The sequence below is a fragment of the Populus trichocarpa genome, chromosome 2 (assembly GCF_000002775.5).
Source record: "Populus trichocarpa isolate Nisqually-1 chromosome 2, P.trichocarpa_v4.1, whole genome shotgun sequence".
Taxonomy (NCBI): Eukaryota; Viridiplantae; Streptophyta; class Magnoliopsida; order Malpighiales; family Salicaceae; genus Populus; species Populus trichocarpa.
The window spans coordinates 16,794,493-16,813,574 of NC_037286.2; the positions used below are offsets into that span (position 1 = coordinate 16,794,493).

At 31.3% G+C, this 19,082-nt stretch overlaps 1 protein-coding gene across 2 annotated transcripts; it reads left to right on the forward strand.

The window, feature by feature from the left end:
- Window positions 1-11,767: 11,767 nt before the first annotated feature.
- Window positions 11,768-15,182, forward strand: LOC18109788 (U1 small nuclear ribonucleoprotein A). 2 transcript variants are annotated; one of them, XM_024594691.2, is made up of 5 exons: window positions 11,768-12,007; window positions 12,156-12,328; window positions 12,943-13,036; window positions 14,079-14,167; window positions 14,766-15,182. In XM_024594691.2, exons 1-5 carry the CDS (start codon window positions 11,875-11,877, stop codon window positions 15,054-15,056), a joined length of 780 nt encoding a protein of 259 aa, XP_024450459.1. In that variant the 5' UTR covers window positions 11,768-11,874; the 3' UTR covers window positions 15,057-15,182. The 2 variants fall into 2 exon arrangements, with proteins under 2 accessions (XP_024450459.1, XP_024450460.1); XM_024594692.2 differs by having other exon boundaries at window positions 11,861-12,007; window positions 12,109-12,328.
- The last annotated feature ends 3,900 nt before the right edge of the window (window positions 15,183-19,082 follow it).

Consider the following 19,082-nt stretch of genomic DNA (forward strand, 5'->3'; position numbering starts at 1 on the left):
GTGATTATAATTATAACATTCTTGTTTCATTAAAGCATTGTTCATAATTGTTCATAATCAATACTTTATTAAGACTGAATATTAATTTGAGTTATTGAGACTAATATATATTATATATATTTTTTTTGAAAAAAAAATAGTTGTTCTTATAAGCTGAGATATGAGGGATACCTATAATTTATGTGTAGGTTCTTGTCATATGACATGTACATTGAACTAAGCCACATGATAATTTTATATAGAGAAATTACTTGTGTCTATAGAAAGGCTCACGTAACAATGACAATTGTATAAGTGATCCTTAAACTTGATATCACTAAGTTATCTTGTATAATGAATGTCATACTTTAATCATGATAAGACGTTGTCCTAATTAAGGATAACAAATGAGCAAACATTGTGTATAACATGAACTATATGAAGGTATTTGAGTGGCAAAAAGAGGATTCATCCTGAATTAAAAAAAGATTGTTCCACGTATTCTCAAATAATATTGATTGTGAAATCCTTACTTAAGTTAGGATAATATTTGTAAAGAGTTTCAAATCTTATTCAAATAATCGATGGCTATAAGAGTAGAGAACAAACATGGTTTGACAAAACAAACACACTCCATGTTATAATGTCAAAATTGAAATATTTTTTTATGAATGGATAATAATTATACCGAGAAACTTCTCACTTAAAGGTTAAGTCAAATCATGTATGATTTTTATAATATTTTGGGGATCATGACACGTTGTCTGACGATGTACATAATCGTAAAATATAAATCAATAAATTATTGAATTGATAATAAATTAAATTATTTAATTTATTTAATCTTATTTTGATTATGATTATAATTTATATTTAGGTCATATTCGGAACCTAATAGGTCATACACAATAAAAATCATTTGTTAGAAATTAAATTGAGATGATTAATCAAGTATGACTTGATTTAGCATAATTTTTAGAAATTAAAACCAAATGTAATTAATACAAGAATTACAATTATAGATCTAAAAAATTCAAATAGGAACTTGATTGAATATATTTATAAAATTATCCTAAAATAATATATGTAATATTATTCAGGGGACAAATTGATATTTTTTTTATTTTTAGGGTTATTAGGATTTCCTTATATATAGAATGCTATGGTTTATATTTTTTTTGTGTAAAGAGAAAATCTATGTAAGTTACAAAATATATGTACAGAGAAACACTAGAAAATTAAAATAGAGAGCTAGCACTCAAAGGCATAACATTTCCTTTATTTTAAAAAGGATATTAAGAAATTTCTCACTAGTGGTTTGTGTGGATTACTATTAGAGGCTGGAAACCTGAACGACTTGTGGTTTACGATAACTAAGCCTTAAAAAAACTGATCAAACTTAAAAAAAAAAAAGATTTGATCTTCAAATAATTTTTGTATAAACCCTATATGACTCTATATTGTCTAACAAGATTATTAGAACTCCAAAAACAAAATCTAAATTACCATTTTTGGTGTGTTTATGTACTTTCAAGAAATCCAACACATTGGTAGCAAAAAAACAGGAAGAACATGTCTGGTGAATGTAGTAGTTTATGTAGAGTTTTATCTGAAATGATTTAGGAGGCTGACTTGAAAAATATGAGTTATTAGATCACCTAATCAACTCGTGAGTTAACTTAGATTAATCATTTTTTTAAAACGATGTTGTTTTATTCAAAATATTACATATCTTTATTGGGTTTAATCCAAGTATGGATCATTGAAAAGCAAAAAAAAAAAAGATACTCAAATACAAAAGGTACATCTTGGATTATGAGTTACACTATACAGGTCACCTAATAGTACTAAAAGGATATAGTGATGTCAATTGATTATCCGATACTAAGGATTTGAAATTCGCTAATGGATATGTCTTCATACTTGATGGAGCAATTGTATCATGAAAATCCTCTAAGAAAATATATATCATAATTTTCACAATGATATAAGATTTATTGCTCTTAATAAAGCAAGAGAGTAAGCTAAGTGGTTTTGAAATTTTTATAGGTGTTCTATATTGGCCAAACCATTACCGACAATTTGTGTCCACCATGATTGTAAGTCTATAATTAGAAGGAGTATGTATAATGGTAAGTCTAGAAATTTATATCATAGACATAATATTATTAAACACTTGCTCTTAAATGGTATTATTTTCATTGACTATGCAAAGTCAAAGAAAATATTACATATCTTTTAATTAAAGGTTTGTCAAGAGATCTTGTGTATAATTCATCGAAGGAAATGCGTTTAAAGTCTTTAAAAATAAAAGAGTGCAATTATGGTAATCATACCTAATTGATTGGAGATCCCAATCTAGGTTCAAATGGAAAAGTAAATCATATAACATTTTCAGTAGCACTTAAAAATTATTATTTCTTATTTATTCATATATTGAAATAGGTGTTAGTTTCAGTAGCTCTTAATGATCTTCATATCTTGGTATATCAAGAGGAGTATAACAAAATACTCTTAATGAAAGACCACTTATATTAGTGAGAAATATGTCCATTTCTTTGAGAATTTTAAAAAAAGCTTCATCCTCTATAGCACTCATTAATTCAAGAATTGTTAATGGCCAAAATAAATACAACAATGAGAACTAAAGAAAATTCATAGACAGAGAACTATGTAAGTACTATTATCTTGATTCACAAAAAAGTTTGAGTAGTTTAAGACATCACATTCACTATTTATCTAAGTAAATTTAATAGTATTTCACTAAAGAAGGTTTAAAGCACAAAATGACCTACCCTAATATGATGATCCATCAAATTAGTATCTCTCAATGAAAATTCAAGTCCTTTATATTGGTTAGATAATTTTCATTCATATAGGGGATTGTTAAAAAAATTGTTTTAAAGATATGGTTAGTGGGCATATTTTAGGCCAAATTAAAAGGTGGGATCCACTCACTTTTGGAGTTAAATACTTTGTTGAAATTTATTCTCTAACATAAAATCTTTAAAATGAAATACTAATATGATTAAAATAAATTGTGGGTGAATAGTAAATTAATCTTAAAAACCTTTAGATAACATGATTTGAGAAACTCAAAACCCTCTACAACTCTATCTCATATAGAAAAGAAACAAGTTTTCTTGTATTTATTTAGTAGGAAAATGAAGAGTTAAAATTAGATCTAAAGAGCACCCAAACTTTTTTAAATGAGAGGACCTAAGCATAGTGGGCTTTGAGCTTTAAGCCACACACACATGTGGCCTGACCCGGCTCACACTTAGGATTTTGACTGGGCATGGCTTGTGTTTATTGTAAAGTAATTTTTTAAGCTAGAAAAAAATATTTTTTACCAATCTATTTTGGGCTTGGATTTATAACTCTCTGGCCCATAAATAAATATTTTTTGACAACCTATTGTTTTGTCCAATTTAACTCATGAATAATAAAATCTGATCAGTTTTTCAAAATCTAGATGACCTTTTCAAAAAAATAAATCAGATTTAAAGCTAAAACTATGAGGATTAATTATGGTTTTACGACGAGTAATCAAAGTTTATTATGGATAGAATTTATTCTTGTAAATATCATAATTAATTCTTTATTAGTTTTGGTTCCAAAACCCACTATAAAAAAAGGATTATAGAAAGCAATTTCTACAAAAGTTTAAACAAATTTTACAGCTCTTTCTCACCTTAATTTTTAGTGTTTTCTCCTTTGATTTTAGCTCAATTTTAAGCTTTACTTCTGCTCTCAATCTAGATCTTAGGTTTGTTCTTTGTAAAGAGATACTTGAGTTCTTTTCTTGTGTTTGTGGACCTTATTTAGAAATGCATTTAAATAAGATGGTGTTGTTGGAATCTTGAAAAACTTATTGTAATAAACATCTTATTTGCACCAAATAAGAAACATTAAAACTTTAAGGACAAATAATTAATTTTTAATAATAACTATATTCATCTTAATTAGATTCTAAAAGGTCTTGCTACCTTACTTTGTTTCAATTAAAGTCTAACTATTTTGTATGTTTAGAATGCATATTAAGACTTTAATTTGATATTAATTGCAAGTTTGGATATATATTTGATGTACGTGCTAATTTTTAATTTTGACTGTAAGTTTGCCTTGATATATAATATTACATGCTTATAATTTTAATATATATGAATACCGGTCTTCCTTGGTCAACATATTTGGTCGGTAGATAAATTAAGTAACGCATGCTCACGTTTAATTACTCTATGCTTATTTTGAACAATATCAACTACATTAAATGATTGAGGTGCTCTAAATTTTAGTTTTAACTAGGAAAAAAAATATACAATTGATTAAAATATAGATTTGTTTAACATAAAAATAGTTTGACGTATTAATATAAAATCTATTTGTCAAACCATTAAAAAAGAAAAAAAACAATAGATAATTTTTCCAAAAGCTTGAGTGGATTTAAAGTCTCAACTGCTCGAAATTTTTAGTCTACCTTTTTTTTCTATTTCTTGTAGCTAATGGAATAAATGATTGAGAGATTTTAAAACTCATTCTTTGCACAAGTAAAAACAATAAGGCAAATATAAGTTAGATTTGTTTAAACTAATTGGCGGTCACATGCCTTTGTTTTCTCATTGTTGCCTTTGTATTCAGGGAAGTTGTATTAGAAATTTGTTTTTAAAAAATCATTAATGCATATATTTGAAATCAAATTAAAAACAGAGTCCATTCAATTTTAGAATTATAACTTTATTGAAAATAATTATTTAAAATAAAATTAACTTGTTTGAAACAAATAATGAGTAATGATAAATTAATTGATCTCAATGAATTTTTGGTTGTCATGTTTTATAAACTAATAATCCTTTAATTTTACATTGAAAAATTACAAAACTTTCTTATATATTTTATATTGCAAAGTTGAAGAGTTAAAATTCAATTCGTAGAGTACCAAAATTTTTAAAGGGTCTCCTAGGCTAGGTCGGCTTGGAACTTAAGTCACACGTGCATGCTCGCTCGACATGACATTTCTAGTTTGTATTTTTGTCTATCATTCTAGAGTTTTAATTCAAGTTTTTATAGAGAGGTTTTTGAGTTTGTTTGTGGACATAGTTTAGTAGTGTAATTGATTAATGTGATGTTATTAGAATTTTAAAAGATTAATTACAATCAATTTACTTTTCAATCTTTATATTCAAGCAAAATTACATCTAGCTAAACTAAACTTTAACATAGAGCGTGTTTGGCAGTGTAGTTGCGGGTGCTTTTCAAATAACTTTTCATGCTAAAATGCATGCTAATGATATTTTTTCATTTTTTAAAAATTATTTTTGACATCAGTACATCAAAATAATCCAAAACATACAAATCATATTAAATTTTAGTAAAAAAAAATTAAATTTTTTGGGAACGCAGCCGCAGCCGCGTTCCCAAACGTTCCCATACAAGTTGAACAAGATGGGCGCGAAATGAACCAAATCAACAAGATGGGCGCGAAATGAACCAAATCAAAGCGACGTCTTTTTAGACACACGTCAAGAAGAAGTCCGCTCGCCACTTGGAAATTGAGAAGAGCCAAATTTCGTCCATTCTTATCCTCTTATTTTTTAAAAGGCTTCAGTTCAGAGGCTTGCGAATTAGGCTTCGGTCAAGAGATGAACTTTTAACTGTAGCTTTCAAGTGACGTCAACTTCAGACTAATTGCAACGATTCTGTAATGGTCACGTGACCTTCCTTTTCTAGTTTGGTTCTGCGCTTTATTATATACCAAAATATGCAATGCGACCTTTGTGTTAATTACAAAGGTCGGGGTCATTATAATAATTAAAATAAAAAAAACAAACTAAATGAAGACAGTATTTTATCTTATTATTATTATTATTATTATTATTGTTGTTGTGGAGGAGACGTGATTATGGATTGCCACAAGTAAGTTTTTTTTTTATCCTTAAAAAATTGTATAATTTTTTTTAAAAATTTGATTATTTAATATTATATTAAGATAATTTTAAACCTCGTAAATATATTGTTGCAGTTTACATGTTAAAGGTATTTGCGATGTTAAAAAAATATATCGATAATAAATTGATACATGTTGCCTAATAGTACAAAATATAATATAATTTTATTAATTAAAAATTAAAACAAGAAGGACTTAATTTAACTCTAAAACAAAAAAATAGACCTTTTCCTTTTTTACTGTTCAAGGGACACATAAAACTACAATTTGGTTTGGTTTCTAAGTTTTTACTTTTTTTAATTTTAGTCCCTATGTTTTGAAAGTTCTAATGTTTTAATGCTAAACTTCATTCATTTTATGTTTTCATTTCTGATATTTGAGAGAGAAAATGACTAGAAAAAAAAAGTTTTTTTCTAGTCATGGCATAATAATTTCTTATTTATAAAATAATGATCATAATATTTAATAAAAATATTAGGGTTTTTATTAAAAACATACATTTCTTTTTAGCTCAAACTATAATAGTTTTCACAATTTTGTTTTTTAATTGGTGTTAATTTTTATTCAATGAATTATAAAACGTCAATAAAAAAAACTGTTTTTTTTTGTTAAAAACAATTACATAATAAAAAATACAACGATAAAAAATAACATTTTCCTTTTTCATTTGTTGCTTTTGCTAAAAATATTTTTAAACAAAACTTACAGCAGCATGCATGAAAGCTTGAATTAAAGCTTCAACTGAATTCTCTCTCTCTCTCTCTCTGTTTTTTTTTTTTTTTTTCCAAAAAGGAATCAAAGTTACCTCATAGATAAACTGCCCGATTTGGCTGTGATCGATTGTTTTGGACTTGTCGATTGCAACAGTTCTTCCATCTGTTGTAAACTGTGTCCCAAAACCTCCATGGCCAAGAATTCTACTCTCATGGTACTTGTCGCGGCTTTCTCGAGTTCTTTAGCTGTAAAGATTTCTGCCATTTTTGTAACAGATCCTTCCCTTCTTGATAGCTGCTGCTCCAACACTAGATAAGGAGAATATAAGTTAGATTTCTTTAAACCGAAGAAGCCCTAGCTAGGATATATTACTCAAATTGTCGGTCCTTGTTTTCTCGTTGTCTCCTTTTGTATCCAGGGAAGTTGGGGCACTGAAGAAAGCTAGAAATGAACCAAATGAAGTGGAGTGGGAGTCAAAGCAACGTCTTGTATTTGTATACATACATCAAGAAAAGGTGCTCTCGCCTTTTGAAAATTGACGATGGCCAAATCCCACCCATCCTTATCCTCTGATTTTTTAAAAGCTAGCATCGAGTATTTCTACGAATCTAAATCATCTTCTTCTTCTTTTTTCAAGTTTGATTTCTGGTAAAAGGTTTGAAAATTAGGCTTAATTTTGGGAATGGGGTGAGCTTTTAGTTGTAGCTTCTCAAGTGAGGTCAACTTTCCCACTAATTGCAATGATTCTATAATATAGAATATATGATGATTATTGTGGTTGCTAATATGATAGTCCCTGGAGGCTTATATGGTTATTAATTTCAGGACCTATGGGATTAGTCGAGGTGCGCGTAAACTCGCCAAACACTCATGTTAATAATAATAATAAAAAAGAATACATGGTGATCACATGACCTTCCTTTTCATTGTAAAGATGCAATTTGGCCTTTCTGTTAATTAAAATTCAGGAGTTATTGACAACATGGCTCCGTTTATAGTTAAACATGCTGATATATTTCTTCTTAATTATTTTATAATATATTTGTGTTGTACCATGAATATCTTAGTTTAAGGTCACGTGTGTTTCACGCTATAGGCAACAAACGACTTATCTATGTTTTCTTTCCTTTTAAAAAATGAAGCGGTAGACATAATATGAATATAATACGCTTACGACCGAGCAAATGTACCCTCGTTGTCTAGTGGTTCAGGACATCTCTCTTTCAACAAGGCAGTAGAGATTCGACTTACCTTGGAGATAGGGTATTATGAAAGGAAGTTTACGAGATTTTTAATATAAAAAATAATATAAATTATATTTAGTGATTTCATTTAAAAATTTAAGTTATTAAGTTGAGATGATTCTTTAATATTGTATCAGAGCCTTGATGATCAAGCGGTCACGAGTTCGAATCTCACAATCCCTATTTATTTGATAAAAATTAAGCACAAGGTAGTGTGAGCCTGTGCAAGTTTCAAGTCCAAAGAGCTTTCACTTAAAAGGATGTGTTAGAGAATAATATAAATTATATCCTGAGACCTCACCTAAAAATTTAAACTATTGGATTGAGATGATTTCTTGACACTTAAAAAGTCAGGATTTTTTCTTTTTGGGTCGATGCCCGAGCAATTAATGGGGACGGACTATAAATTCGTTGACGACATGCCTACATTGGTTCAAATCCAACTCGGCCTAATAATTCATTAGCTCCCGCATACCCCCGGGTTAGGGCTTTGTTGTAACAAGCTTTTTCTTTATTTTTTCCCCTTTTTTTAGCATTTGATTTTTTTTTTCAATTTCATTTTTTAGTGTGGAGTTTTTATTGAATTTTATTATTCAGTATTAAGTTGATAGTAAATTGATTTTTATATTTTTTTTATCATATAATAAAAATAAAAATAAAATTTTATTGGAGTCCATAACTCGGGTTATAGGTTTAGCAGGTTGTCTAGGGTTAACATAACATGTTTCTTTTTTTTTTCTTTGTACCTACCCTCTTGATAATGTCATATTGGGGCAACTTCTATAAGATTTAATTTAAAATTCATGCTAAATAAAAAATCAAATCAAAAAAATTTAAGTTTAAATTATTATATTAAATTTAATGAAAATACTAAAAAGTTTTTCATGATTCAAATATTATCATTTTTACTTTCAAAACAATTTTGGTCCAAGCGCGAAAAATAACCTAATTAAAAAAAAAAACTAAAACTGCTCAGTGAATCCTCGTAGATTGTGTTTAAAATCACTGTGAATTCCTGTGCTGTTTTTACTGTGGATTCAAAGTATTTATCGGGGAGAGTTTTATTCATTCTCGCGATAAGTTCTAGCCTTTTTTCTTTTGTTAGTTTTGGTGGCTACGTGGCTAGCTCCCTGCCATATTTCTCCCTGTCTTTTTTCGACAGGTTACAGCTTCCCCATCTCTTTCTTTTTGCACCAGAGAATGCCTTAGAGAGAAACCAAACAACAAGTTCATAGTTTTAGATCCACTTTGCACGCACCACTGTGCAACCCTTCTATTAGAATTAGAATTAGAATTAGAACTAGAACATATACTAAAACTGCTCAGTGTTTCACTGTGCAGTCCACAATGAAACTCTGAACAGTCTTCTTTTTTTGTTTTTTTTTTTGTTTTTTATGCCTTTAAGGTTTATTTTTTATTTTTTCTTTGTGTTTTTTTCTTTTAATGATTTTTTAATTTAGTTTGTTAATGTTAAATTTTTTAATTTAGTTATTAGACTTTCATAACATGGATCTCGAGTTTGACGGGTTAACCTGGGTTGACGAGTAAACCCGGAATTTTATTTTTGCTTTTTTTTCTTTTTAATTAATTTTTTTCGTTTAGTTTAGTTTGATAATGTTAATTTTTTTCTATTTAATTATTAGACTTTCATGACACGTATCCCCGGCTTGACGGGTTAACCCAGTTAATTCTGGGTTAACCCGTTAATTTTTTTTTCTATTTAGTTATCAAACTTTCATGACGCGAATCGCAGGTTTGATGAGTTAACCTGGTTTGAAGGGTTAACCCAGTTAATTCAGATTTTTTTTCTTTTTCTTCATTAGTTTTTTTCTTCCTGTTGGTTTTTTTTCTTTGTTTTTTTCTTTTTAATTAATCTATTTAATTATCATATTTTTATGACACGACTTTGCAGCCAGACCCACATCCAAGGCTTTTGAGTCCGGTGTTGTAGCCAGACTCACTTAAACTTGAGTAATGTATGTTTAATATTATTATTAATATTATAAATATTACTCCTGGGTCAATCGTTGCAGCTAGACCCAAGGCTATAGGGTATATCTTTGCATAAAGACCTAACACTCTTAAATCTTAGCTTTTTTTGATATTTTTTATAAAAGAAAAAAATTAACCCGTGACGTATGCCTTTGTTTTTTTTCCTTTTCTTTTCCTTTTGAAGCTTTTTATTGTGGACAACACAGTGCAGTCCACAATGAAAAAGCTGATGCATTTAGTTTTTTTTTTTTGTCTTTTTTCATTGTTTTTTTTTTATTTTAGTTTGTTGGTATTAAATTTCTTTCTATTTAGTTATTAGACTTTTATGATACGGATCCCAGGTTTGACGAGTTAACCAAGTTGATTCAATTTTTTTTCTTTTTCTTCATTAGTTTTTTTCTTCCTGTAGGTTTTTTTCTCTTTGCTTTTTCCTTTTTAATTAATCTTTTTTTTTAAATTTAGTTCATTAATATTAAATATTTTTTTCTATTTAGTTATCACACTTTCGTGACACGAATCCCAGGTTTGACGGGTTAATCTAGTTGATTCAGATTTTTTTTCTTTTTCCTCATTAGTTTTTTTCTTCCGATTTCATCTTTTAATATTGTAAGTAGTCCACAATGAAAAGGCCGATGCTTTTAGTTTTTTTTTTTGCTTCTTTTTTTTTTATGCCTTTCACCATGGACTGCATGGTGCAGTCTACGGTGAAAAGACTGATGTCTTTTTTTTTTAATTAATTTTTTTTCTATTTAGTTATCAGACTTTCATGACACAGATCTCAGGTTTGACGGGTTAACCCAGTTAATTTTGATTTTTTTCTTTTTCTTCATTAGTTTTTTTTCTTCATATAAGTTTTTTTTTCTTTTATTTTTTTCTTTTTAATTAATATTTTTTTATTTAATTTTTCTCATCAATATTAACTTTTTTTTCTATTTAATTATTGGCTGATGCCTGTAGTTTTTTGTTTTTTTTCTTTTTTGCCGTTTTTATACCTTTAACTGTGACTGCACAGTGCAGTCCATAGTAAAAAGGCTAATGCATTTTGTTTGTTTTTTTTTAATTAATTTTTTTTGTTTAATTTAGTTTGTTAATGTTCAATTTTTTTCTATTTACTTATCAAACTTTCATGACATGGATCCCAGGTTTGATGGGTTAACCTGATTTGACGGGTTAGCCCAGTTAATTCTGGGTAACCCATCAAATTTTTTTTTCTATTTAGTTATCAAACTTTCACGACACGAATCCAATGTTTGACGGGTTAACCTGGTTTGAAGGGTTAACCCAGTTAATTTAGATTTTTTTTCTTAATTAGTTTTTTTTTCTTCCTATTGGTTTTTTTTATTTATTTTTTTATTTTTAATTAATTTATTTAATTATCATACTCTTAGGACACGACCTTACAGCTTGACCCACATCCAAGACTATTGAATCTGGTATTGCAGCCAGACCCACTTAAACTTGAGTCATGTAAGTTTAATGTTATTATTAATATTATTAATATTACTTTTAGATTAGGTGTTGCAGCCAAACTCAAGACTCTTGGGTGTAGTTTCGTAAAAAGACTTAATACTTTTAGATATTTGTTTTTTTAATATTTTTTATATAAAAAAAATTAACCCGCGGCATCGCGCGGGTTATGTAACTAGTATCTACGAAGACAAGTCATAAATGATGCTTCAGGAATTTAGAGGTCACATTCAAGTGGTCGGTTCAGGAGACTTGATCGAACCAATCTGAGATCCCAAAGTGAGGGCCTTGAGTAATGGGCCGAAACAAAAATGGACTCTATCTTATGATCGGCCGAACAAACAAGCCGATTTCTCACTGACCAATCTTAACTCAAGAAGGTGGATTGGGTAGACAAGTTGGGCCTAACGCAGATGCGCTTCCCTTCCTCCTTTTGATTGCAATTATTATTTTTAGGGCAAATGTGTAGAACCCTCGAGAAATCAGATTAAACCCCAGTCTGGCTCACAAAGAAATCAAGAGTGGAAAATCATGGCATTGCTGGAGAGAAAAGACATGGCTGATGTGAATAACAATATCAATAATAATAGTAGCACAGGTACTGAAGTCTCTTCGAACATGACTATTTACATCAATAACCTCAACGAAAAAATCAAAATCGATGGTAATGCCCGAATTCCCTTCTCTCTCTCTCTGTTTTTTTTATTAAATTTCAAATCTCGTTCTCGTTCTCGTTCTCTTTCTCTTTCTCTTATATATATATAGTTTCTATGTTGTAATGTCTGATTTGAAAACCAAAAAAAAAAAAAAAGAGTTGAAGAAAGCTCTGCACGCTGTGTTCTCGCAATTCGGGAAGATACTGGAGATATTGGCATTCAAGACATTGAAACACAAAGGGCAAGCTTGGGTTGTTTTTGAGGATGTTCAGTCTGCCTCTAATGCCATGAGGCAAATGCAGTCTTTCCCCTTTTATGATAAGCCCATGGTATGCTTGTATCATTAGTTTATGCATCTAGTTTTTTTTTTCTTTTTTTAATGTTTTGAAATTATCCTATTTGTTTTCATATGTGAAACTATGGGTATGATTTTAGATTTCTAGGCAGAGTTTTGATGGGAAAGTATGTAATAACTTAGGCAACCTTCTGAAAAAGGGTTCCGTATTGTTTTCCTTGGAGATTAAATGCCTTGCTTAGGTGGGATAGGAGGGCTCAAATGGACCCAGATTTTGCAGCTGCCCTTTTTAGTGCTTATCTGCTTATTTCTTATTCTGTAAGCATCGCTAGTCCATAGCTTGACCTAGAAAATAATTAGATGCTTGTTTGCATGTAAGGTACATGGTCATGCTTATGCAGCATCAATCAGTAAAACTATAGAGATTCTTAGACAATTTTCTGGGTGGACTTTGATCCTTCCTGCCTCGAAGTATAGAATAACCTTTTCACTTGTTTTAGTTTTTTATTGTTGTTTAATCTATTGGCACAGAATTGTTTTCTTTTTCTCGCTTTACTGAGCTTATACTTCTATGTTTCAACTATTGTAAAGCATGGATCCTTCTCTTCTGCAATGAATTAATGTTGTCAAACAATATTTCTAATGCAGAGAATACAATATGCAAAAACTAAATCAGATATTGTAGCAAAGGCTGATGGTACTTTTGTTCCTCGGGAAAAACGAAGGAGGCATGAGGAAAAAGGTAAGATGTCCCCCCCCCCCCCACACACACACACACTGTTTCTTTTCTGTATGTTAGTGAATGATAGAAAGAAGCTCAATGATAAATGCTAAGCATTTTCTTATAGCATGCTTTTGTTTCTGTGTTTGCACAAGGGAGTAGTAGCACTTTTGTGTTTTTTTTTCTCAAAAAAAAAAATATTTTGCCATTATTTCAAGGATTGAGTGTGACCAATTGTAATTTTGTGTGTATTTACGGTCTGACCTAGCAATTTCACAATTTCAATGTCATGGCCTTGCCCTTGTAGATTATAGAGTGATTTTTGTGTAACTATAATTATTAGTTTATTGTCTGACTTGGAAATTTCATAATTTCATAGCCTTCACATATAGATTATAGAAAGAGTGACTTGTTCATCTAATTATATATATATATATATATAGAACAAAACAAGTTCTTACTAAGAACCTCTAGAACCAATCCTCCACATATCAGCTTCCTACCTCATCCTCAAACAACACATCCTACTTTGTTGATGACTCTGACTCCACTTCAGAAAGCTTAAGTCCATATCTCATTGGAGCATGACGTGTCATACCAGATCTACAGAGTTTTTATGTTTATTAAGCTTTAGGCTGAATATCCAATATTATAGCCTCTAACTTAGGTTTCATTTGGTTGTTAGTTTGTGGTTATTGAACTTTTTCAAGTTCTATTTTCCTCCCACTACTCCTTTAAAGAACAAATTCTTTCTGATTAGGGTAGTAAGGTCTTTTTCACATGACCCATTGATCATTACCAAATTGATTTGCAACAAATCAGTATTTTTGTTTTTTTTTTCAGCACCATAATATTACTTAATTACCCTTAAAAAAATTAAACTAGCATCTAGGGATTTATTTGTCTTTTTTTTTTCAAGCATGCTTGATAGTAACTGAATTGTGCAACATGCTATTTTTTTTTCTTTTCCTTTTTAAATAGTAGGAAAGAAACCAATTTGAGATGAATGTGTAGATTGTCTCTGATTTATTTCCCTCTGAGATCTATATTTTTCAAATGGCAGGGAAAAAGAAGAAAGATCAACATGATACTAATCAAGTGGGAGTGGGTCTGACTCCTGCATATGGCGGCGCCTACGGGACAACACCTCCTGTAAGCATGTTTTCTGCTTTCTTAGGATTACCACTACTGGGTTCTTTATAATGTGGTTTGTAGGTTAACCTCATTTTCCTCTGTATCTAGATTAATTGGATCCATGTTTGTGATTATGATTCACCTGAAATTCAGCTGTTGTAAGTTAATTTGATATTAGGATTTGACCATTAAGTTGACTTCTTACAAATTATTTTATTTGTTTGCTATAAAGTAAAGATGCAGGTCAATATATTTAAACTGAACTTGAGCTAGGCAAAGAGGATTACATTTTTAGTTGCTCAATCTAGAATGTAACTTCTATTTACTGATGGAAAACATTTATTTGCTTCTACTATGTTGATTAACTTATCCAACTACATCATCCAGTTAGATTCACAGAATGGAAACAATCTGTTGCTAGTTGCCTTGTCTAGTGAGAAGCTACTCCTGGAAATTAGTTTCACGTCCATTAATTAGTGAAAGAGTTCATTTCTGAGATTCACAAGGATGCAGCCTGTTTTCTGAAACTGGCAATTTGTTGTCATTTTCCACTGTTCTGAAAAGGATGTCCAATATCTCTTAGTATGATCCTTACCTTTACTTCAAATTTTTGCAGCTTTCTCAAATACCCTATCTAGGTGGTGTGAAATCTATGGTCCCTGAGGCTCCAGCTCCTCCAAATAACATTCTGTTTATTCAAAATCTTCCCAATGAGACTACTACAATGATGCTGCAAATGTTATTCCAGCAGTACGCTGGTTTTAAGGAGGTCAGGATGGTGGAAACAAAGCCTGGGATTGCCTTTGTGGAGTACGGAGATGAGATGCAATCAACAGTCGCTATGCATGCACTTCAGGGTTTCAAGTTACAGCAGAATTCAATGTTAATTACCTATGCCAAGAAATAGACAAATATGAAATGGGTTTTGGCTACTCATAGGAGAGAGCTAACACAAGGACCTTAAACTTCTTGTAACTGTTCCCTATATCTTTTTTAATCTTAGTTTGAATATGAGGTTAAGATTTTTAATGTATCATTGTAGTTATGAATTACTCCTGTCATATTTTCTCTTGCTTCTGAAAATCACTCTACAGTAATTTCATGCAAGTGCTGTGCGGCAGATTAAATTAGATAATGCTGTTGCCAGTTGTAATAACATTTTTGCCACCCAAACAGATTGGGCATTTTCAGTCGATATTTGAGGCACGACTGTTATAAGAAGCCCAACAATATTTGATTAATTGCACATACTCTAAAAGCCTGTTAAATTAAATGATTATTGGATGAATTTGCATAAAAATTAAGTCCAAGGACATAATTAAATTTTTAATAGGCCAATTTGATTTAATCATGGGCCAAGTTAAATTTTAATTATGTTTAAGAATTAATTTGGGTCCAATTGAAGGATTTAATTAAGTGCAAGGACTTAATTATACTTTAAATGGATCAAATTAATTTTATTTGGGGCTTAATTGGTGAAAAATTAAGTTTGGGAGCCTAATTTGGGCTTCATTGAGAATATTAGAATTTTAAGAGACTAAATTTAATTTTTACCAAGTTAATTGATTGAAATCAGGGGAAAAATTGCAAGACAATTGAAGTTTTGGGGTCAATTAGGGGTTAAATTGACACAATTCACATCCAAGGACCATTCTGCAACAGGCGGCCAACTATGGGGGTTCAATTGACAAAATCAGGGGCAAACTCGTAAGAAAATTAAAGTTTTAGGGTCAATTATAGGCGCCATTAAATCAAATTGAAAGATAGAGGACTGAAATGAACTTTGACCAAAAACAGATCTCAGCACTGTTCATTATCTTCTTCATTTTTTTTAGAAAAGGCTGGTCCGGTTACCTACTTTGCAGGTGCATTTAATGCACCTAACGTCCACCAAATTTAACCAAACGTGAACGGAAATGATCCTCTGCAGTTCCTCTACAGCTACATGTCAATATTTCAGTGTGAATGACAATCCATCGGTGCTGGAACCGACCTAAACATGCCAACTCAGGCAGCCTGCAGCTGCAGATTTGACAATTTGACAGTGCACCATGTCTACTTTGAGCCAACGGTTGGGATCATTCCCAACAGAATCAAGAGCTGAAATTTTTCCCTTTGTAGAAGAGATTTCCATATTCCAGTGCCTATAAATAGAATTGGATTTGATGGCCTGATGGAGGAGAAAATCGGGTCCAAAAATCGGAAAAAACCAGCCTCCTCCCCAGTTTTTTCTGCAGCAAGTCTCTCTCTCTACTCTCTCTCTCCACCGTGCTCTCAGCGACTCCAAGCCACGCTGCCACCAGCTCGTCTACCACCCTCTCCACCAAACTTATCCCTCTCCACCGAAAGCTCCTCCTTTTTCCTCCACGGCGGCAGCAGCCAATCAACACCACCATTTTCGTTTTCTTCCTTCTCCAGTATCGGCAGCAGCAGCACCGACTCCTCCACAGACGCCGCCACCAGCTTCAGGGAGACTACCCAGACCACCTCCAACCTCACGCCAGGCCAGTGACAGCAGCTTCTTCTCCTCCGCAAGGTTGCCTCCCGCTTTGCTCCGCCATCTGCAACTGTGAAGTTGCATGCAGAACGTGAACTTACTGTTCACGTTCTGCTATTAATATATAATATTATATTATATACTTCCTTTTAAAAAAAAATGAAAAAATCCAAAAAAATTCAAAAATCATTTAAAAAAAAATTGTGATTTTCTCAAATATTTTTCTATCCATTTTGCATAATATCGGGTTATATATTTACATTGTAAAATACAAATCTGGTATTAAAATACCTGGTTTTTCTCCGAAATATTTCAAAAAAAAAATTTCAAAACATTTTCAGAAAGAAAAAATATTTTGTTGCATACGGCCAAATCCTAAAATTTCTCCAAGCATATTTTTCATAAAAAAAAAAACAAAAATTGCATCTTTTTCATGTAAAAAAAAAATTCTAAAAATGGATATCATAACCGGTTTATGATTATCTATTAAGATTTGGCCAACATGTCATTTTTTTTTTAGGGTCTAGAAGTAGACTTTAATATTTGTGGGGTGTAAAATCACACGATAATGTACACCCTCGAGTATTAAAGATATAAAATGTAAAAAATATGATGCTAAAATTCAGACTTTAGAACGGTTAGGATTTAATCCGATAAGGTGGAGACTCTCTCATGGAGAGAGATCTGCCTTGAGTCTTAGAAAAAACCAACGAATAGAAACCCGACTTATAAAAAACAATCAAACAACAATGCAGCTTACCTTAGGTAGGGTGCACTGGGGGTGATGCGTCTTCCCCTTACACAACCAGTCCCTTACTCAGACTCTCGCAGACTATAGGTTCCTAGTGACCATAATACTAGGTGGCGACTCCTAAACATTAATTATAATTTTATGATTAAATCCAAAAAAACTCTTTCCAACACACAGCACCCCTCATCAGGAGGCACGACAGGAGCCTTCGTCGTCGCCAGACGACATCGCGCCCCCCGCGACAACACTATTGAAGTTCATCATTCCCTGCTGATACAGTACAAACCAGGGACAGAATATCATGGAAAGTGTGATCAATAGGAAGAAGAGTGAAGAAAACTAGAGTATATGCTACAATATCAGTACATGCATCAAAAGCTCAGCCCCCGAAAAATCTCGACCACTTGTTTAGCTTAGCTGCTTCCACCATTGCAGCTCCAATTATTCAAAACCGTAAACAACACGGTAGAATCATTCTACTGCCTCTCTTTTTTATGATCTATGTCCTTCAGACTAGCAAGTCTCGTCTCCAATTATATTGTATTGCAGAAAATTACCCCAAAAAAAGGCAATGGGAATTGAAAAGAGACAGATGGAAAGTTGTCACTAACCCTGGTGAGAATGATGGGGAGAGGGGTCAATGGCTTGGAACTCCCTGGCAGGCAAGCATGGAAGCATAGCCGCCTCTAAAGCCATCACACACCCAATCATATCTTCTCTGCCTGCTAACTGCTGCTGCTTGCTGCTTGCTGCTGAATATGAAGTGTTTAGAAATGTAGTTGAAATCATGTTTTATAAAAATTAAAAAAAAATTGTTTAAAATTATTTTTTTATATTTTCAAATCATTTTAATATACTGATGTTAAAAATAATTTTTAAAAAATAAAAAAAATATTATTTTGATATATTTCCGAGCGAAAAACACTTTAAACTCCGACCACTATATTTTCAACCACCTCCACAGTAGCTGCGGCGGCGGCTGATCCACGGCTTGTCACTCACCCATTTTCAATTACCTACTTTGGGTTTTCTTGCTTTAATTTTATTTCACGGGATAAATAAATAAATTTCTCTACACTCTAAGATGAAGCCACTTCTATTTTAGCTCTAGGCGAGTCTTTCCTGTTTTAGACAGTTGTCTCTCATTTTGTGATTGAGACAACTTGTCGTCTAAGATGCCTTTCAAAAGTACATATATACTAATGGGTGCTTTGTAATGCCATCTGCTTCAATCTTTCTACTATATAGGGATTTTTTCTTTTGTTCTTATTTCATCAGTCATAACACCTTTTGAAGTGAATGTTGATGGTCTGGTTTAGCATTGCAGAGCCATTCAGTTGAATCTGATTGAAGTTCAAATACGCTATGTGTTTCAAGCAAAGTCATTCACTTCAGTGTACTATCCAAAACTTCACTTTTTACTTATTTATTTATTAATGGATTTTATTTGGAGTTATTAGATACCAATATTATTTGTAATTGAAATTGACATTATTTGTTTGTGTGGATTTAAATTCAATATTAATTTGGGTTTTGTGGAATTGGGGAAATGATTTTTCTTAAAATGATTGTGGTGCCGGCAGAAGAAGAAGAAGTAGAAGAAGAAAAAGAAAAAAAGAAAAGAAAAGGAAATGGAGAAAATTGTAATTGTCGTGAAGAAAGCATGGCAAATAATTATCTCAATC